General features: G+C 41.7%; 1 protein-coding gene across 1 annotated transcript; it reads left to right on the top strand.

The window, feature by feature from the left end:
• The first annotated feature begins 11,006 nt into the window (after nucleotides 1-11,006).
• LOC106801750 (transmembrane protein 132B-like) lies at nucleotides 11,007-22,303 on the top strand. Its single transcript, XM_087423599.1, is given in 8 exon segments — nucleotides 11,007-11,063; nucleotides 11,102-11,168; nucleotides 15,678-15,772; nucleotides 17,796-17,917; nucleotides 18,004-18,270; nucleotides 19,945-19,948; nucleotides 20,691-20,887; nucleotides 21,787-22,303. Coding segments are annotated over 8 exon segments (1,326 nt in total).
• Nucleotides 22,304-22,855: the final 552 nt, after the last annotated feature.

Genomic DNA, 22,855 nt, shown 5'->3' on the forward strand with positions numbered 1-22,855 from the left:
TTGGAGGTGATGAAAATATTCAGAGATTAGATAGTAGTGATTATTGTACAACTGTGAATCTACTGAAAAACTACCAAATTGCATACTTTACAAGTGTCAATGTTATGATATGTGAATTTTCTTTTAATTAAAAAAATCAGAACTGAGTTCTCATGGGCGTATAAACAGGTTACATGTAAGAAAGACTCTAAGAGATGTTCCAGAGAATCTCAGACCACAGGGTCTCCTTTAGTCCACAGGGAAGACAGTTTGTGCAAAAAGCCATGTACGGCAAGAGTAAGAAGGGTTATTATCTTAAAAGAGAGATGGTGAGATTTAGGGAGAAATAGAGGTACAAAATTATTTCTTAAAAAATAATGCTTATGTGATTTTTGGCTTTCGTGCAAAAGAGATGAAGACATCAATCATTGCTACTGAGAAAACATCTTGAAAACTTTGCTGTTATTAGGATTTGAACACCTGCAGAACCTGTCTTCTAAGGAAAAAATTCAAGTCCCAAGGAATTTGGACTTCAATTTTTAGCAAAATGGTGACAGTAAGACAGCATGCCACAGCTCCCTAGCACCCGTCCAAGGAAGGCATCACTAATCAATCCCCACATGCCCCTTGCCAGAGTCCAGATTCCTTCTCAGGACGCAGCTCTCCCCAGGAGCCTCTAGGAATCGACCTGTATTCACAAATGTGATGAAACCTACATCATGTTTATGTTAGAGTCTGTGGGAGCCAGGAAGAGTATCTAATAAGGATTGGAGCATAACGTCAATGAGGCACATAATTGTACTAGATGGTTTTATACATTAAAAAAAAATAAAAGTAAACCCACCTCAGTGTCTTTCTCTGGGCATCAAAATCACACTGTCAAGAAAAGCATTTGCCAAAGGCCATAAAATGCAGCTCTTGAGGCCAATCCAGTCCCAACACTTGCCTTCTTCAGCCAGCATTATGCTTTCTTGTTTTCCTAGTAGTGGCCAGTGATGAAATTTGATAGATTTCACCCCCAACCTGGATTTCCTGCTTCTCTTGAAAAAATCAGATGCTCTAGAAAGACAGGGCCAGCATTCCCACACGGAAATAGTTGTCGCTGTGGCGGCTGCCTCCCTTGAGTGAAATATGCTCGTTCCAGAGTGCCTGGTCCTCAATATTCCCCATTATATTACACCAGACCTGCTGCCACATTGCGTCTGAGCCACACGGGGTTTTTTTTTGTCCTTGCTTACCTCATCTGAACAGTACTTCATGAAATGCTGTTCCTGTCCAGGAACCCTGAGAATTTATGGGTGAATCACCTTTGTTGTAAATTGAATTATATTATGGCTGTATAAGATGATGATAAGGTTTGTTTTGTTTTGTTAGTGTAAATCGAGGTTTTCCGTAGAGTAAGAAACTGGTATAATTTCACCATGGCAGTAGGGGTGGGGGGAAAGGGATTGTAGAGATAGCGTATGAGCCACATCCCCTAATACAGGGTCATTTCTGTTGATGGGTTCAGGGCTTGCAGATAGAATTCTCAGGCAGCTGAGAAAAAGTCTTCACAGGCAGGAATCTCATCTACTTCTATTCATGGGTGGAACAATCACAGAGTCCATCAATGGTAACCCATTTTATAATGCTGAGGGCATGGCTTGTGCACCAAGAGTTTCCTTGTGAAATACCAGGGCTTGGCTAGATGCGGAATTTCTGGATCTCCTGAGAAACCCTCACTGAGTGTGCGCGTTTGGATGTCCAGCCCTCTCTTGGCAGCAGGGAACAGATGTTGTGTCTGCCGGGTCCTGCTGGCATGGTCTTTCAAAGTTCCTCTCTTCTCCTTTCTGTTTGTGGACTAGGTGGTTGAGAGACCGCCATTTGTATTTGCTTATTCCCCTTTTCCTGGAATCACAGAAATAACCCTCAGTTATTGATGTCTCGTACCTTAATTTCACAACACTTGATTTTCTTATTTTCTCAAGTGTTTTTTTCTAATAGACACTTTCCAAAGTAGCTTTAATAGAAGTTGGAAAAATTCTGCAGACCTTCTTCTCTCTTACTTTCCCCTTGAAAACCTGTTTATCCTGCCAAAATATATTTTTTTAATATAATTAATTTATGTGCAGACCCCAAACACCTAAGCGTTGGCTCCGGCGTCTGTGCTGATGGAACCTAATTAACAGGCTTCTCTCCAGCAGGTCCAGTATCACACTGAGAACCAGTGCGGGAGATGGCCGGCGCCATATGCCAGGCTTTCACCAGATAAACAACTCCTCATCCCTTCTGGGGTCCTGTTGGATGAACACAAGGTGCTTGGATCTTTTTCTAAGCTCACAAGTGTTGGTGGCGCTTTTATTAAAATCCTCTCAGTCAAGGGATGAAATGCTAAAAGGAAAACATCCCACAAAGAAGCATATGCTAAACTTCACACTGAGTCATAGTCTTGGGCCCAGGATGCTAGGAAATTTTGATAAGGAATAATTTTTGGAAGATACTTGTCTGGAAAGAGTAAAACCTTATTGAAAGTGTTTTGGGCAAAGCTTTTTTCCCAAGGGAAAAAGATGGATCTGTCTTGGTTTTCCCATAGTAGTGGCCTGTCAAACAGAATCTAAAAATATTCTGTGCCATGCAGTGGAGGCATTGGAGGTGGGATGAGAGAGGGGTGTGAAGTCTTGTGAAGATGCTCTGTATCCCAAATTCAGGTGAGCAGCAGACTCTTGTTCTGAGAAGCAGCCAGTGTATATGTACACCTCCCAGGCCCCCATGGGAGCTTTGGGGAAATGCAATTAAAAATAAAATCTTCTGCCGACTCAGAAAACCTCTCTAAAAAAAGTAGAAGAGAAAGAAAACAATTTTATTATTGAATAAATATTAAGCCAGAATATGATATGCATCACAGGCAATTTGCTAAGAGATTGCAAAGAGAAAGAAATCTCATCATTTTACATAGCGAAGCAGATACATAATAGATAGATAATAGATAGACATACAATAGATAGATATGATATATAGATATTTATATACAGATATCAGTCCATTTCATACATGTTCTCAAGATAAACAATAACTAGTCCTTAAGTAAAAGGACTCAACACCACCATTGGTCAGATGCAGGTCAACCTAAATTCACCTGTTAATTAGGAGGTCACCTGTGTTTGCTAATTGTCTTTATCTGAGAAAAATTTCTCATCGTCTTAGGATAGGAGGTGGGTTTGCAACCTGGAGGGAGATATTGGTTGAAGATAGGCTCCCACCCTCCCACAGAAACTGGGAGTTAGGGGCTCTATATTTCTTGATATTTACATTGCAGGGCAAGGGCTCCCAGGTCTTTGAGAAAGACATTCCTGGGCTGTAAAGCTGGCAAAAGGCTTATTTAGCTTTTGAAAAGAATCATACGCATTTCAAAGGGGCAGAGGAAGAATTCACAATACAAGTTTTCTAAAGTAAATTCTCTAAGAAAAGGGAGACTCTCTTTCTCTTCGTGCAAAAGGAAGAATTAAAATTAATTTTTCTTATTTTTAAATTTTGTTTGCCCATACAGAACCCCGAGGAGCTTACTAAGTACTATATATTTTGTATGTGGGTCTTTAGGAGAGTGAGTGCAGACCTGGGGACACGACCTGGCAGGAGAAGAGCTAAGTGGCTCATGGTCCCTTGGTTCTACTCACTGCACAGAGCTGACTGTCCTGGCTCCCTCCCTGGGAGTTTTCTTGGAAGACCATGGTGATTAGAGATCAAATTCTCATTGTGTTTATCCTGTATCTCCCAACTGGATCGCACTGCTCGAGAGAGAAGGGCCATGTCTTCTGTCCCCGTGTATTTGTGCTGAAGTATTCACCCAAATTGGTTGAGAACACTGGTTGTGCATTCAGATGGCCTGGGTTCAAATCCTAGCTCTGTCTCTTACCAGCTCTGTACCCTTAACCAGTCAGCCTCTCTGAGCCTCATTTGTTGCATTATGATATAAGAATAAGAATACTTTACCTTACAAAATGATCATGAGGCTATAGTACATATTAAGTTCTAGGAACAATGCCCAGTACATAGCAAGCCCTCCATGGAGGGTGATGATTGTTACCCCTACTCTTATTTCAGGAGTTACTTGAATACAAGGCAAAACAAGTTTTCCTAAGTGTCAAACATTAAGCAATCACTTTGTAAAATTATGTAAAGAATATTAAATATTTTTTTGATTCTGATGAAAAATGATTATAAATGGTTTTTATGTAGTTTGCATATTTTCATATAGATATGTGCATTTTCGTGTCTGTGTGAGAAGCATACCTGATTCTGTAGCTTTTCTGTCTTTATGCATAGCTTCACATTTGTCAGGTTGAGAGCAGGGTCACCAGGAGAGATTACAATACATAGCCAGGCTTCCTTCACTGGAGACAGACAGATCAATACAGTGGCAAACTCAGCAGGGGGTGGGCACATGGATTAAACTCTTGTTTCTCACACAAAGCAATGGGTGTTTCTTTTGGGATGTGCAGATAAAAGGTACTTTCCTCCAAAGAGTCTCCTGGTGCCACTGTTACTCTAGAGTGATGTTGCAGCAAGAATTAGCAGGAAAATGATTAATCTCCAAACACGACTTTTTCTAGATCATATTTGCAAACCATTTCACATGTGTTCACAAAGTAAAATGGCATAAACCGTCCATCTTCTCTATCCAAGTCCACATTACCTTCCTTTCTTTTCTGACAACATTGGAAGCCTGGCATTTGTCTCTCCTTGCCCCACTTGGGACTCAAGAGATCCCAGCAGGTATCATTTATCTCAATGATGAACATTGATTCTCACATTTTTTTCTGTGTCTTTCTATTTTCTTCCCTCTCCCCCTTCACACACATTTAATGTTTGATATGATACAAGTAGATCTCAATTCCATGTCAAATTTGCCCCTTTGGATGCAAAGTCCAATATTTCTCAGCTTTATGGCCAACCTTGTAAAGTTTGGGCTCTTTGTCTCTTCTTCAGCGAGCTTCCTCACTGTTTGGAAGGATCCTCACTCTACTCAGTGATGAAAACAAGAGAGATCCCTCTCCTTTCCTTAACACCAGTCATCCCAGTGCATAGAGTGAAGTGAGGCGAGAGGAAACAGCAGTGACGTGCTAACACATCAGCTCACAGTCAAGGAGAACTTTCTGGGCTCTTTCAGATCTGGTTAACCCTGTGATCACATGAGGTCATCAAAGAACCCGATTCTTTTCTTCCTTCTTCATTCCATCCTCCTCTTGTCAACTTGGTCCTTCGGCTGCCGCAGTTCCAGGAATCACACATGATATAACACATCCTCCTGTGTATATAGGAGGACACCTATTACTGTGTCTCTTTATAAAGCACGTAAAACTTTTCCAGAAGCACCCTCTCTCATCTGACTGAATCACATCATATCTCTGTTCCTAAACCCATCCCTAGCAAGAAAGATGGGATTAAAATGACTGGAAGCATACAGCAAATGGACGTGAACAGATTATCTGAATAAACTATTGGTTCTTTTGGGAAATAATAAAGTGCATGTGTTTATTGGGGCATATAAAAGCAGACATGCAATAGACTACCCATAATATCTGTGTCTGATGTAGAAGACAAGATTCCAGTCTGGGGAAGATCTGGGAAAAGAGTATTCCAAGAAGAGAGAGAAGCAATTGCAAAGGTCATTTCATATCTGCATTTCATTCACCAAAATGGCTCCCAGAAGAAACCAGATAGACCTTGGAAATGACCAGCGGTTATTTGGTCATTTGTGCTCAGTTGCATGCTCAAGCAAGCGGTAGCCCCGGTCACAGCTACAGTGCCGGATGTGGTATATTTGCTAGGGCACATGAGCATGGCCTCAAGTACATTGGCCATCATTTGCTGAATTAATTTGTTTAGTGCATTGTTTTCTGTCCCACTCAGGAAACAAGTCCAGAGACAGTTTGCATTCATGTGAGACAGACAACAGTATACATTTACAGTTTTCACCCAGGCCTCTGCTGAATTTTCTGTTCTTTTCCAGAATATCTTCAGAAGAGATCTGGACCATCTGGGCATACCCCAGAACATTGTATTGATCCATTACTTTGGTGATATCACACTGCCTGAACAGGATGTAGGTAAGGGTGATGGAAATCTAGAAGAGATAATAGAAAAGACAGACAGTGACTATCTGTTTTGATGGACAGTCTGTGTAGTGGGCGGACTGTTGATCCCACAAACCTCTCTTCTAAGTTTGTCAGCAGGAGTGGAGGTACACCAGAGGTCTGGAAGAGCTTCTCATCCACCCACTCCCGGTTGAATGGAGAATTGTGTCTGTGTGGCTCGAGGGTGGACTGGGTCCAATAGAGAGTTGTGTCACTGTGATTTTCCTTCAACAGAGGACTTGCTACACATTTGCCAGAGGTGTGGCTAGATAGAGCTCTCCAGCTGTGAACCCCGGGGTCCACCTCAGCGTTTGCCCCAAGATTCTGCTTTTCTTGGTGAGTCCTCACTCAGTGACTGAAGAAGGTGGTCTAACTGAGGTCACACACTTTTTGAGGTAGCTTCTGGCTAATGGGTGAGTAAGATGCGGTAGCCAAGGTCATGCTCCTCTCAGAATGTCATCAACCAATGACCAGCAAGGTGATGGTTGCAGAGTCTAACCATTCCCACCTAACATAGGATCCTCTAAAAGCCTGTCTCAAAAGATGGACGATGGTTCTGAATGCTATTTGTATAATTTCAGTGTTTCCCTTCTTATGAATACAAAATTCCTTATGGTTTCTAAAGATGATTCTTATTCTGATGGTAGGGTGCTATTCATAAAGTTTTGCATGAGGAATCAGTGGGAAGAAAAGGAACAGATAAAGAACATATGGAGTGGAAAAATTAGCAGAATTTTGTACAAATGAAGTAAAACAATATATAACTTGGTTTTAAGAAGGAAGGGGTTCTAGAAATGCATGATGAACACTTTAAACACAGGAGGAGGTGAGAGACATCCTCCTATTATGCATCTATTGTAGAATTGTTCATCATATCAGAACTTTATCTCTTATAGGTGAGCTGGCATGCTATAGGCTACGGCAATCCCTGGGCCCAGGGGCTGGTGTAGCACCTACTTACCTTCCATGTCTCCCAGCCTGTGTCCTGGAGGGAAGTGTTCTGCAGAGAGGCTTCTGTCTTGGGGCTTCTCTGGTCTCCCTAGGAACCTGGAGGAACAGCCGTCAGGCTCAGCACTGTCAGCATCGTACGTTATTAAGATAACAAAAGATGCTCATCTACTCCATTTTCACTCTTATTGAAAATCCTCCGACGATTGTTCTTTCTACAAACCTGGGCATGATAATGAGGTTTTAAATCCCTCAAACATGCTCTAAAAACAGTTAATGGCTCTGTCGGTGTGACCTTTTCAGTGTGGTATAATTTATGTGGCTGGTTACCTTGGAAATAGCAAGCAGGAGGGATGAGGTGGGCCATCTCACAGGCGATGTGAACAGTTAACAAAACGCCCGTCTGCTCCTTCCTAACAGACTTCTGATGTTAAATGGCTGAACCAGGATGCACTGGCTGTGGGATGCTCCAGGACAGAGATAACCGCAGGAGCAGAAAAACACACAGCCTGTGTTCCTCAAACATTTTGTCCTCATTGATACAGTTTTACTAAGAGGGAGGCTAAATTCTCTGTTTGGTAGTCTCAGTTAATGTTCATATATATCTATAATTAAAACAAACATATATGTAAAAAATATATTTGTTGTTTGTTTATTTTAAATGTCTGGAGATTACCGTTTAAATACCATATACTTTAAAGGATTTAATTATAGCTTATGGGATATTCAATTGGAAAATAAACAGGTTAACACTTCAGAAGCTGACAAGAATTATTTTGCTTTAGGGAAATCCAGCAATTATATTATTTCTGAAAATTTGACTGTTGCCTCTTACGAACCAGAATGAGCCAGCTTCGCTTCTACAATTACACCACTGCTTATGCCAACCTAGATTATCAATGCATACGTTTTGTAAATTTGGAAAATGGTATCTCAGTTGTGTTTTATTTGCATGTTTTTGGATAGAAATGAGATTAAGTATCTTTTGATATGATTAAAATGCTTTGTATTTCCTCTTTATTAAATGTTCCTTTACTGTTTTGTCTTAAAAAAAACTGGAATCTTCATATTATTTTAGTAGATCTGACTCTCAAAGGTGATGTAGGAGTAAATAAGAGGAAAGTAAGAGATTGGCTCATTCTAGCTCCTAATTTTGACGGAACAACCAAAGGTGTGGGATTAACCAAAAAGTGCTGTGGGGATTAGATACCTTCAATACACTGTAGCGATATCTGTGCTAAATACTAACATTCGAATACCTGGGATTGGTGCTGAAATGTGCAAACACAGGCAGAGATGCAAAGGGAGCATTTGAATGGATCACCTGCTATTTCTGCTTTCTCACTGGTGCTCTTGTGTCTGTGGTATTCCATCCTCTGGGAATCATCTTCTTCTGTTTCTTCCTTTAAAACGCATTACTCAATAAGCATGTGTTGATTGCCATCTCTGCTAGGTGATGTTTTGTGTCCCTGGCACACACCAGTGACCAAAGTGGACAAAATCCCTACTCCAGGGAAGATACTGGACCTTACTTGTCTGTTAGAGGTTTCACAGCCTTTGGAGAGAGATGTGGAATAACTGTAGGTTTGGAGCAATGGGGAGCCCTGTGAGCAGCCCAAACCTGATGTTGTCTCCAAAAGTAGTCAGGTAATCTTGGGCCAGCCTTGTCACTTTGCTAGGCCTTAGTTTCTGCATCTGAAAAAGGAGATTGTAGGACCCATTTTTGCTTGTGATTCTGGGGAGAACTTTTCTTAGGCATGGTATCTTTTTGATATGCAGTTATACTTGTTCATGCTTATCCTCCACCTATGTACACGTGTGAGATGTTCTGCAGGCCTAGGGGAGAAAGTCATTAAGTGACTATTTGCTAAATAGGACGATGTGAAGGAAAACTCCTTCTAACCTGCTAATTAGACAGCTCCCTCAGAAGGCTGAAGACAAAGCCTGTAATGAAAATGCTATCCATCACTTGCATTCTCCAAAATTGCGGTTTAAAGGAGTGAAAAATATTTATACTTTTTTTTTAAAGCCTTTGTTGATGTAAGATGATTATCTTACACCATACACAAAAATTAACTCAAAATGGATTAAAGACTTGAATGTAAGATCTGAAACTATGAAACTTCTAGAAGAGAATATAGGAAGTACGCTCTTCGACATTGGTCTTAGCAACATATTTTCAAGTATCTTGTCTGACCGGGAAAGGGAAACAATAGAAAAAATAAACGAATGGGACTATGTCAAACTAAAAATCTTCTGCACAGCAAAGGAAACCATCAACAAAACGAAAAGACAACCTAACAGTTGGGAGGAGGTATTTGCAAACCATATATCTGATAAGGGGTTAATCTCCAAAATATGAAGAACTCATAGATCTCAACAACAAAATAACTAACAACCCAATTAAAAAATGGGCAAAAGACCTGAACAGACATTTCTCCAAAGAAGATATACAGATGACCAACAGGCAAATGAAAAGATGTTCAACATCATTAACTATCAGGGAAATGTAAATCAAAACTACAAGGGGATATCACCTCACACCCATCAGAATGGCTATAATTAACCACACAGGAAACAACAAGTGTTGGAGAGGATGTGGAGAGAAGCGACCACTCACACACTGCTGGTGGGAGTGCAAACTGGTGCAGCCTCTATGGAAAACAGTATGGAGATTCCTCAAAAAGTTAAGGATAGAACTACCATATGATCCAGCTATTCCACTGCTGGGTATTTATCCAAAGAACTTGAAAACACCAATGCGTAAAGATACATGCACCCCTGTGTTCATTGCAGCGTTATTCACAATAGCCAAGACCTGGAAGCAACCTAAGTGCCCATCAAGGGACGAATGGGTAAAGAAGATGTGGTATATATACACAATGGAATACTACTCAGCCATAAGAAACGATGAAATCCGGCCATTTGTGACAACATGGATGGACCTTGAGGGTATTATGCTAAGCGAAATAAGTCAGAGGGAGAAGGTCAAATACCGTATGATCTCCCTCATAAGTAGAAGATAAAAACAACAACAAACAGGCACATAGAGACAGATTGGATTGATGGTTACCAGAGGGGAAGGGGGGAGGGAGGAGGGAAAAAGGGATTATTAGGCACATGTATGGTGATGGGTTGTAATTAGTCTTTGGGTGGTGAACATGATGTAATCTATGCAGAAATAGAAGTATAATGATGTGCACCTGAAATTTATACAATGTTATAAACCAATATTACTGCAATAAAAACATAAATAAAATTTACAAAAGCAAATTATAAAACTAGATAAATAGTATACCATTTAAAAAAATTTGAACATTATTAATTTTTTATAAAATAAAAATTCAGATATGGAAAAAAGGCCTTTGTTGAGCACTTTGTGCAGGAGAATTTTAATCTATGATAAAACTCTACTGTTTAGTTTTTTTAAAAGATCCTATTTTATTTTTTTAAAAGATCCTATTTATGGTTGGCATAAAACTGTTTCTCGGTACCATATGGCCAACACTTACATATTGTCAAAAATGGCCCAAGAATAAAATTCGATGCATCTGAGATTTGATTTATGGAAGACTGAGTACATGTGGTGAGGAACACACACGCGCACGCGCGCACGCGCACACACACACACACACACAGCATAAGAGATTATGTAATTCCAATACATGAGCCTTACAGTTTTGCTAGTCAGGATTGATTGGCACAAAATGTTTTTTCTGGAATTTATTTATCATCATTTGTCACTAACTAGTGCATGAAAATCACGTTAGCTACAAGCATACGCTTCCAGCTCTCTCACGTCCAGTGAATCAGAGATGGTGTGGTTTCAAGAACTGTCCTTGTTGTATATTTTTGTTTGTGGTCTTTTTTGTTTGTTTTGTTTTTTTCTGCTGACACATCTCAAGATCCCACTCCTTCCTCAAGGTTTCCAACAAATGTGATTCTGCCTCTGTGTACAGGAAGGAAATGAAGAGCAGAGTGGACACGGTGGTGAACTTCACCCACCAGCGCTTCACCTCCCAGGTAGAGGTCACTGTCTGGGCGACCTGCCTCCCCCTCAGATTGAGATCTCGGACACGGAGCTGAGCCAGATCAAAGGGTGGACGATCCCAGTGCCTCCAGCAGAAGGTGAGGAACCAGGAAGAGGACTGTGGATTCCACCCTCTCTGGACCCAGAACTTTTTGTAAAGATGGTAAAATCGGCCCTCGGGGACCCAGGGCCCAGAGAAGCAGCACGTGCAGTGGGGAACAGTGGCCTGGACTGGGAGTTCAGGTGGCTCTGACTCTGCCACCCATCCACGGTGAGAGGCCGGAGTGTGGTGGTGAGGGCGTGGACTCGGGAGCCAGCCTTTGCCATCACTGGTAACTTGACGGGAGAAAATGACTTAACTTCTCTGGTGAGTTCTCTTACCTGGAAAGAGGAACAACCCTAGTACTGACCTGTAGGGTGGTTGTTAACATTCAATAAAACCATGCCTATAAAGCATCCTGCATGGGCTGGGCATTCGGGAACAGCTTGACGGTCGCCATTCATTCCTCGTTTCCCAGTTGTCCCTCCTTCTATAATTTTCCTTTACTACTTGTGGAAGGCAGCACCCTTTTACTGATGACGGTGTAATGGTGAGGAGCGTGGGTGCTGGAGTCAGCCTGGCTGAGTGCTAGTCCCAGTTACGCCACTTACAGCTCAGTGGCCCTAAGCAGGTTACTTAAGCTGCCTCTTCCTCAGTTTCCTCGTGTGTGATTGGGGATGATGATGGTGCTTTATGTTGTTCTAATAATTCAAGGGCTATACATATATATATATAACATATAAATATATATAATGCATATATAATACATATAAATATAAACTGTTTACATGGTATATAAATATAAAATATACATGAAATACACAATAATCCATAAAACATACATACAAATTATATATGTAATATATAGCATATATATATATAAACAATGCGTATAAATATGAACTATTTATATGTTATATAAATATAAAATATACATGTAATGCATAATAATCCATTAAAACATATGTAATATATATGTAATAAATGTATATATTAAAACATATATACATGGCCGTCGATTCTTGTCCATTCAGGGACCCAGAATCTGTTTGCTGGCAGCTGGATGGGAAAAGGGAATTGGGAGGAGGCACATACGTTTATTTTTAATCTTGGCCTGGAAATGGCTCATCTTTTTTCTCGCATTCTGTTGGTGGAATGATCACATGGCTGTGCCTGGGTGCAAGGGCATCTGGGACATCTGACCCGGACTAGAGAGCAGCCCCCCAGTATCCAGTGTCTGTGTAGATGAGGCACTGGGTTGTGGGGCAGCCTCCAGTCTGCTGCGTATTTCCTTACTGTTGTGCATTGTAAAGTCCTCTGGGCTCTCTGTGCCTAATTTGCTGCCCTGCCTGAGTCAGCAGGGGAAACAGTTCCCTGAGGTCACGTCCAGGATATGTGGGCAGGACCCCCCCCCCAAGCTCTTCAGTGCTCTGCCCTTTGGCTTCTGCTCAGACCATGGGCGTGTCTTTAACGGATCATTCTTTATGCCACGGACAGAAGCCAGAAGTACAGCTGAACAGCCACAAGGAAATGCAGCCATTTCCCTAAGGGGGAGCATTCAGCGTGTGCCAGTGGTAAAGAATTTCTGGGTTCGGGGGGAAAATAAGATACAACACAAATTTGAGGATAACGTGTTGTAACTGCTAAATAAGCTTCAAATTATTCAGCAATCTTTGCCTTCAAGGTGGTATATCAATAACATGCTTAAGAAAATATTCTTGTGGCTTGACCTTAGGGGTTGAATCTTACTTGAGGAAAAGCTTTTAAAGAAGGTGGAAGAGAATAGTTTCATCTTGGCCTAATACTAATGAGACCAGAAATGTATTTTTTTTTCAATGTCCTAACACTGAAACCTGGAGAGAAAGCACCGCGTAACCTAAAGGAGGGAAGGAAAAAAGATTCATAACTTATCTTTGGGTGATATCATAACTACATTGTCCAAAAATCAAAACTATAGTAAAAAATATACACGGTACCATTTCCACCCCACATCCATGTCTACCTTATTCCCTCCACCCCATAGATATTTATTTTTGTTAGTTTACTATTTATCCTTCCTTTGTTTATTTATTTAAATATAAGCAGATAGGAATTTATGTTCGTATCCTCTATGGTTTTTTTAACATAAAAGTTAGCATTCTCCATCTACAGTTCCATTCTTGCTTTTTTCACTTAGCAGCATAGCCTGGAGTCTTGCCACATCAGAAGAGTGCTGCCTGATAACTTTTCTATGGCTGCATGATATTCAGCAAACATTGGGTTATCATCATAGGTCTAGAACAGATGCACCTTTCCTACTGATTTTGAAAAGTTACTTATTTTTTAAACAGACTTAATTTTTATAATAATTTTAGATTTGCAGAGAAATTGAAAAGATAGCATAGAGTTCTGATATCCCCTGCACCCAATTTCCGCTATTATTTGCATCTTATGTTATCATGGTACATTTGTTACAATTAATGAATCCATGTTGATATATTATCATTAACTAAAATCCATATTTTATTCAGATTTCTTCAGTTTTTACTCAATTTTCTTTTTCTGTTCCAGGATACCACATTACATTCAGTTTTCATGTAAGTTAGGCACCTCTTGTCTGTGACAGATTCTCAAACTTGCCTCGTTTTTGATGACCTTGACTGTTTTGAGGGGTTCTTGTCAGGGATTTTCATTTTTCTTTTCTTTCTTCCTTTTGTTTGTTTTTTTTTTTTGGTGAGGAAGATTGGCCCTGAGCTAACATCTATGTCAATTTTCCTCTGTTTTGTATATGGGATGCCACCACAGCATGGCTATGTAGGTCTGCGCCTGGGATCCGAACCCACGAACGCTGGGCTGCCAAAGTGGAACACATGGACTTAACCACTACACCACTGGGCCGTCCCTGAAGGTCAGGAATTTTCTAGAATACCCTTCTAATGGAATTTGGTTTGTGTGTGTATTCATATTTGACTGGAGTTATAGCTTTGGGGGAAGAATACCACAGAAGTAAAATACCATTTTCATCACATCACACCCACAGTAGACACACTGTCAACAAGATTTATCACTGTGGATGTGGACTTTGATCACTTGGCTAAGGCAGTGTTTGCCTGGTTTCTCCATTGGAAAATTACTCATTTTCACCCCTTTCTATACGGTACGCTTTGAAAGGAAATCACTGCGAACAGCCCACATTTAAAGCTTAGGTATGTACCCTGTCCTTGAGGATGGAGTATCTACATAAATTATTTGAAATGCTTCCACATGGAAGATTTTCTCTTCTCCACTATGATTTATTATTCAATCTATTATTATTATTTATTTATTCAATCACTTATTTCATCAGTATGGACTCACAAACATTTATTCTGTTTGGAGGGTTATAATCCTATAATTTCTTCTGTCGCTCAAATTGTTCCAGCTATGGCCACTGGGAGCTCTTTGACTTGGCTCCTCTGTCCCTTTGCCATACCCCCATCAGTGTAATTTTTTATACCATTTTCTTAGTTAACTGCACTGCACAATGTCCCAGGTTCCCCTTGTATATTGCTGCCTCAGTCCTAGAAACACCCATGTCTGCAAGAAGCCCTGGTTCCTTTCAATGGAGAATGATACCAGACACCAAAAGAGACCAAAAGGAGAGAAAAGCCTGGGATTAGACAAATGTCCCATGAAGGTCAGAGAACCTCAGTGGGGCAAACACATCACACATAGTAACAGTCATGTAAGTATTTGTGTTACTGTTGGGGAAGGGGAGGGGCAGGTAGATAAACACCGTTGGGAGGCAATGGAGGAAAACTCCGGGATGCTCTTCCCATGGAGGATGGGTGTGCCCCTCCCATCTGCAGGGTGTGTGGGCATCAGCAGGACATGTCCAACTGAGGCTGTAGAGAGGGAGAGGGTCTTGCATAATATTTATACTATTTATATACATTTATGCTTATATTTATATTTATTTATATATTTTTACATAAAAATGCATACTTAAAAGAAAATTAGAAGTCTAAATTTTTAAAAAGGAGATTTCATATAGAAAGCCAAATTTCTTCATCCATTCATCTGTTGGTGGACACTTACGTTGTTTACACATCTTGGCGGTTGTTTCCACATAATGCTGTGATAAATGTAGGAGTGCTTATGTCTCTTTGAGACCCGGATTGTAATTCTTTTGGACACATACTCAGAAAATAAACGGATGAAGAAGTGTGGTATAAACACGCAATGGAATATTATTCAGCCTTAAAAAAGAAGGGCATTCTGCAGTATGGGACAACCTGGATGAACCTTGAGGATTTGATGCTAAGTTAAATAAGCCAGTCACATGAGGACAAATACTGCATGAATCCACTGATGGGAGGTGTCATATGACAAAAATAATACAATTTAGTAAGGAGTTTGATGTCCTTTATTCAAGGGCAGACACTCCTTGGACCGGGGAGAGCAGAGCCTCACAGCAGTGGGGCACTCTTCCTGACAGACTTTGGGCGAGAGCAGGTTTTGTAGAGTGTTAGAGGAGGTACCTCGGAAACAGCCTGACTGGCCAGGACGTCGGGGGTTTCCTTGTAAGGGAGCAGGCCCTGTCCTCTAGCGTCCAGTGAGCGAGCTGACCCTGAGCTGCGGAAGTCAGATGAGCGTCTGTTAGGATTCTTTGACAGGTGTTCCTGTGAGTGCGGGTGGACTCAGGTGTGGATTTGTGACGTGGGCTGGGCCACTGGTGGGGAGGGGCTGCTATTTGGTGGATCCTGATGTATGAATTGACTTTATCAGAGGTATCTAAAACAGTCAAATTCGTAGAATCAGACAGTAGAGTGGTGGTTGCCAGGGGCTGGGGGAAGGGAGGAATGGGAAGCTACTAATGAATAGGCATAAAATTTCAATCAATCAAGAGGAATCAGTTCCACACTGTACCTGTAGTCAACAATACCCTATTGTGCACTTAAAATTTGGTAAGGGGAAAGAGCTCATGTCAAGTGTCCTTACCACAAAAATAAAACTGAAAGAAAAAAAAAAAAGACGACCACAATTCTGGCCTCTGCTGAGGGGTTGGGAGACTTGGCCTCTTGGGGGCTGAATAGCTGGATGGTGGAGGGTGGGAGTGAGTGGACAGGATGTTGGCTTATTATCTAGGCTGCTGCTTTTAGAAACTGCTCTATGTACTCCCTTTCTCAAAATGCTCCCTCCAGAAACAAAGTAGCCCAGATGAGAGCAGTGTGCTGGCAGCTTCTTGGTTGCTAACGTTGTCACAAAGCAACTTCCAGCAACATAAATTTGCTTTTATAATACCTCTCCTACAATGGGTGCTGCAGAGTCTATAAAGAGACACACAGGACAAACACTCCCAGGGGAAAAAATAAGAAGAAATAAAAAAAACTTTCCCCAGTATCACAAATAAGTGATTTTTCTTGTTGTTTTGCTTTGCCTTCAGAAATAGTTATCAGCTCACAGAATCAAGCATTTTTGAGGCAATGAATTCCCCAGCATGGGGGCATAATGAGAGAAGCGATAACCGCCTGCGGCTGACTATCTGATTTTTGAGGCAGAAGAAAAGCTGAAATGAGGGGATAAAGTGCCTATCCTGTCGTGTAAACAGACAGAATTAGAGAGGAAAGTGTTTATGTCCTGTGAAGTCTAATGGCCGCTGAAGTGGAGGCTGTTATTTGAGAAGAAGGGCCTTGCTGCTAATGGCCGCTCTGCTCATCTCCCTGCTCGGCAGCTGCTCAGATTTAACAAGACTGGAGAGAGCAGAGTCCTGCCTGGTGATGGAGGATTGTCAAGGCCGTGAGGGCTGGGGCTTCTGACGGCTTCTGCGGCACTGAGCAACTGGAAGTAGCTCCATGCTGAGAAATCAGGTCTGTGTGGGAAATAACAACAATGCCGACAGCAGCCCATGCTCTCCCCAGAGCTGATGGCATGCCGGAGACTGCTTGTGACACTGTGATTTATAAGAAATACATATTTGGTCCTCCTCTATGGTTCCTGGCTCACAGCTCCCAAAACTCTTGGAATTTTCTAAGTGATAAAAGCAATATGAGCATCTTTTGCTATAATATTTGGTCTTTTGTCCTCAGTTCAGAGTCAGGAAGGTGAAGTGGGTGTTTTGTTATTCATAACAAGCCCCTTTCAACCTAGCCTTGTTCCCTAAGTCTGGTGAGTCATATTTTCTCTGTCCTCCCATAGAGCTGTGCTGAATTCCATGGATCTCTTCTTGTGTTAATAGTAACAATCACTCCTAAATTCTAACAAGTGCTTACTGTGTGCTGCCTCAAGCCAAACAGCGTGTGGGATTTCCCTCAGCGCATACCAACCACACGAGAGTGGGCACCGGCCCGCTTTGCAGGTGAGGAAAATGCGGATTACCCTTGTCTAAGTCAGGGAGAAGCAGAGCCACGGAACTAGCTTTGTTTCATCCTGGAGCTCAGCCAGGGGCTCCCAAACCCAGCTGCACGTGGGATTCACCAGGGGCTCTTCAAAATATGTGGATTCCTGCCTCCAGCTCCAGGGCATTGTGATTTAGTTGCTAAGGGTTGAAACGGGGCACTGAGATGCTTAAAAGCTCCCCAGTTGCTTCTACTGTGCAGCAAAGTTCGGGAACCACTGACTCATCCTCTTGACCCTGTAGCTGCCCCTCTGGAGCCTGTATCTTCCACTTGAGTGAAAACCAGTTGAAGGCAAGAGACATGGTCTTTGTCTTCTGGGTTCTGGGCAGGAAGCAGCAATTCAGCTCCCAGTCAACCCTGCTCTAGTGCTGAAGGTTGAAGAAATTGGTGAATGGGTCAGCGAGCGGGCACGTTGGACCAGCAGAGGAGCCAAGTCCTTTCATTTCACTCTGTACGGACCCACAGTTGACGGAAAATTGAGGGTGTTTAAAACATCTTAAAGGTGGTTACGCTCATTCTGGTTTGTTTGATTCCCAGGCCCACCCGGGAGAGTGAGGACGAGGAGGACGAGCAGAGGAAGGGGAGGGGGTGCTCCCTGCAGTACCAGCACGCCACGGTGCGCGTCCTCACCCAGTTCCTGGCAGAGTCGCTCAACCTAGCTCAGCTGAGCTACATGCTGGGCCCCGACTGGCAGTTTGACATCACTGACCTGGTGACGGATTTCATGAAGGTGGAGGAGGCGAAAATTGCCCAGTTACAGGATGGCAGGACCCTGGTGGGTTGGGAGCTGGGAATCACCACTATGCAGACACTTCCTCCAAATACCCAACCCATTATTTGTATGTGTCCAGGTACAAGTTAGTGTTAGGTAATTCTGTGCATGTGTGTGTTTGTGTGCATGAGAGAGAAAGTAATGAAAAACAAGACACAGGATTCATCAATCTTCATACCTCATATTCAGAAATTAATTTTTAATTTAGGAAGCACAGAAAAGCTTTTGCAAATTAAAGACACTCTTGAGATCAAGTATTTTTTACCAGTGGATGCTAAGTTGAGACAGACAATGCAAGCAATCTTATTTCCCTGACATCCATAGTTCTCAACCCCAGGACGCTTGGCCATGTCTGGACACATTTTGTTGTCATATTCATTTTTACTTGCTTCCATAATTTCTCGCTTTCTCTTTTCTTATACTATTATTGAAAATATTTCATAGCTAATTTTAATAGGACAGCTGTGAAGAGATTATACAACAGGTCATTCATTATCTTTATAAAATGTTCAAATATTTTGATCACATCACAGTTTAGGTTTTGCCCAAATGTAATTTTACAAAAGCTGGTTTATTGATACTACATTAGTCCAGTCTGCATCATCTCTGGTGGCAGATCACTGTTTTACGAGATGAAACAGCTTCCCAAGGCCTTAAGATTCCCTTTTCCACTGTGTTTTCCTGGTGAGCTCAATGATGCCACATGGACCTATAATTATTGCTTTATGAACATCTAACTACTCAAAAAGAATGAATTTAAGCAGAGGAGAAAGTCTAGACAGTGTTGAGGAGGAAGAAATTTTTCTCTACCCTTCTAGGTTCTTTCTGGCTAGTCGAAGAATTAAATTGATGTGAGACAGATGAACGGGAGAAAATTAAATTTAATTTCGCACATATGGGAACGCCAAAGATATGAGGTTCCTTGACAGTCAGGCAACTGAGGTCTACATGCTATCCTGAGCTCAGGAGAAGGAGGCAAGGGTCTGGGATTTCAGAGGGGAGGAAGGCAATTCACAGGAAGAATGAAAAGAGTAAGTGTTTGCCAGAAACACAATGTTTGCCATGCCACACAGAGACAATGGGACATGGAGAGGACTGTGATCCAACAGGCCTTGCTAAGATTCCCCTCCAGCACCACACCTGGCTCGTATGCTTTGTAGACATCTCTGTGATGGCTCTTCTTCCTGGAACACGCCCTTTATCTAAATTCTTTTAGGCAGTTAAGGGAGAGATAAAAGAAAAACTTTCTGAGTCTTTCTGTTTCTTAAAAATAATCAGCTTAAAATAATTCTCATGCCGGAAAGACACATTTTGGGGTGGAAAATTTTGCTTCCCTACAACACCATTTCTCTAAATGTTTGTAGTAAAATCCTGCAATTGTCAAAATGTAAATATTAGTTTTGAGAAAGATGTTATGTTTAATGTGCTTTAATAGGCCAACATCATCAGGGAGATAATTTTCTTTGATTTTTAAGTATCGTCACTATATTAAATCAAACCCTTTGAAGAAAATAAATAATTAACATGTATAAATCAAAGGAAATAAAATATATTAGGCTGATATATATTTATAATTCCTTGTGTTTTTAATTGGTGGTTGTAATTGACCATTTAAAAAAGTGTTTTTTCTAAACCATTTCAACAAGTTATCCTCGCCTAAGACCATCTGTCCTAACACCACCGGATACAAATCTATTGTCTGACAGTCAGGTTCACTGACCTGTTGCTATTGGGGAGGCCACACCCGGAGGAACTATGGGACATCATAACAAACAAAAGAAGAGACAGAGTTACTACAGGATCTTGGGAAGGGTTGAGTGTAGGTAAGATTTTAGTAAAGCAGAGTGTGGGTAGCTCATAGTGACGCAGGGCAGCCAGCATCAGTCTGGAGTGTGAAGTGGACCCAGGGTCCTGCTTGCTTGTGACACACAAAATTCACAGGGATGGTGATGCTGTGACAGAAACCTCTTATCTGGAATCCTGCACTTGAGTTGGAAATCAGACTTGTTTCTCTGTGTCCAAGTGAGTTAGAGCCTTAGGGCAAGAGAGGAATGTTCATTCTTCCCGACATGATTTCAAAGAGCAAGGTTTTTGATCATCTTTGCTTTTAGAGAGCAGTGTTTCTCAGTGAGTAAAAATGGTGGTAGTCACCCGAAGAAAGGGGTTGTCCTGACATGACAGCTGTAGCTTGTCCTTGGGAGGAAGATCATTTCCTGCTAACTTCACAGGCAGCTTCACCTGGATCTGTTACTGCAGCCTGATGAAGGGGAGGGCAGGTATTTGCTTCGTGGTCTGAGCTAGGTTCTACCTTCTCGAGGCGTTCATTCAGTAGCAAACTGAGAGCACACTTTAGGGGTTTAAAGTGATTGTGGCAAAGTTATGATTGAAGAGAAAACATTCATCTCATTATAAAGATCCATTTTCTTTTGAAGCTTTCTCTCTTCCTTGGAAGGTCCTCTCGCCTCTCTCTGACTCCATCCTGGCTGAGAAGACCGTGATCGTTCTGGACGACCGTGTCACCATCGTGGACCTGGGCGTGCAGCTGGTGACTGGCATGTCCCTTTCCCTGCAGCCTCAGAGAGTGGACAAAAGAGCCATCGTCTCAATGGCAGCCGCCCAGAACGTTCTCCAAGCCCGACAGCAGGTGAGGTTCCAGAGTCCTTTTGTCCCTGCTCAGTTGAGACAGCTTGTCTCTCCCTCACATCCTGCAAAGGAGATCAGTAGAGCCCTCACAGCTAGGACTGGCGATTCTTGAGGCTTCTTCCTGCTTCTTATCCAGTCCTGTCTCTGAGAAAAGTGCTCAGTGGCTTAGATACATTTTCCTTAGATACATTTCATGTACAATATATGCTTTTATATATTGACCACGTGTCCAAATGCCATTTTGCAGTGGTTATCCACCACTGAAGGATCGCATGTTTCCGTTTTTCTAAAAAAAGTAATATTATACTTGAAAATACTATTGTAGCTATTCAACCAAGTATGGCTAACAGGCAACAGAGAGCGGTTTACATTAACTATGGGCAACTTTAAACCTCTGCTCCATCTTTAAATTTGTAACAAATCTGTTTAAATTATATCAAAGTCATTGTGTCTTTCAAGCATGCCAGTCCCCATAATGCATCTTTTCTCGGATACTTCAAGCCGAGCCTGTCTTTCTAATGAAACATGCTTGGAGTGATATTATCTCGAGCACTAGCTTGATTAGCTGCACCTGAAATTGATTCAGATGCATCTTGAGATCTTTCAAAATCTTTTTGGAAAATTCAAAGTCAAATTCTGTTATATGACATTCAATAAGTTAATATACTCAGGACTGCACTCATTAAAGTGTATAAATTTGTTCCTCACACCAGTGGGGTTACAGCACATTATTATGGCAGTTTAATGTATGACAGAAACTGCTCCAGATTTTAAAACACAGGAGTTTATTTTTCTTGGCTTGTGCATTGGAAACATATTTTATAGGAAACCACGTTTGTGAACATGCTTAGAAATTTGAAGAAAACAAATTATAACACAATGCTTTGGTTTCGTTCTTTTCTTAGTTCTTGGAATTTGTTCAGTGATGGTTCAATGACACCCTTAGACATTTATGATCCTAAGAATTTTTTCCATTACTATACTACCTCATCATGGGATGAAATGATGGTGTCTGTGCAAGCAAACTTCCAGTCCAAATGGTCAGTTGTGGTGGCAGAGGGTGAAGAGCAAGGACCCTTGATTAAATTAGAAGTGATGATTAGTGAACCTTGTCAGAAGACCAAGAGGAAGAGTGTTCTTGCCATGGGTAAAGGAAATGTCAAGGTCAAATTTGAACCAAATATTGATGATCACCAAGGAGGCACCAGTGATATTTAGGGCATAAATCGTGAATATAAAGACCACCTCAGTCACTCCACAGAGGGTGAAGGAAACCAGGAGAGAGCGGTTCAGGAATGGTTCCAACATGGCACCTCTGTTGGCCAAGAGGAAGCTACCAACAAAAGCACAATCCCACAGTCTCCCATGGAAGGAAAGGATAAGAAATTGCTCAAGAGTGGTGGTCCAGTGGCTCGGGAATGAAGTGGAACTTTTGGAGAACCCCGTGGACATTACACTTCCATCGGAGGAGTGCACAACCATGATAGACAGGGGGCTGCATTTCGAGGAGAGGAACTTCCTTCTGAACGGCGTTTCCAAGAAGCCTTTCATAGTCAACTGCTCAGACCTTCTGACTACGTCTATGAGAAAGAAATTAAAAATGAACCTATAAATCCATCGGGCCCAAAGAGGAAGAGAGTCAGGTTTACTTCCTACACCACCATCCTCCCCGAGGATAGCGGCCCATACACCAACTCCATCCTGTTTGACAGTGATGACAACATCAAGTGGGTCTGCCAAGACATGGGGCTGGGGGACTCCCAGGACTTTAGAGACTATATGGAGAGACTGCAGGACCAGAAGTAAACTCCTTCTTATGTTCCTATTCACCTTTATGCCTTCTGTTTTCTGAGTGGGGGAGCAGTGAGTTTGATCAGCAATAGGGGATGACTTAACAAAGCTTCATTTGTGGAGGTCTGGGGATCTCTTTCTAAGTGGGTATCAGAGGTCTGGAGGGCTATAGCAGCTGGGTTA

This window comes from Ceratotherium simum, chromosome 35 (genome assembly GCF_057802395.1).
Source record: "Ceratotherium simum simum isolate JZ-2026a chromosome 35, ASM5780239v1, whole genome shotgun sequence".
NCBI classification, from domain to species: Eukaryota; Metazoa; Chordata; class Mammalia; order Perissodactyla; family Rhinocerotidae; genus Ceratotherium; species Ceratotherium simum.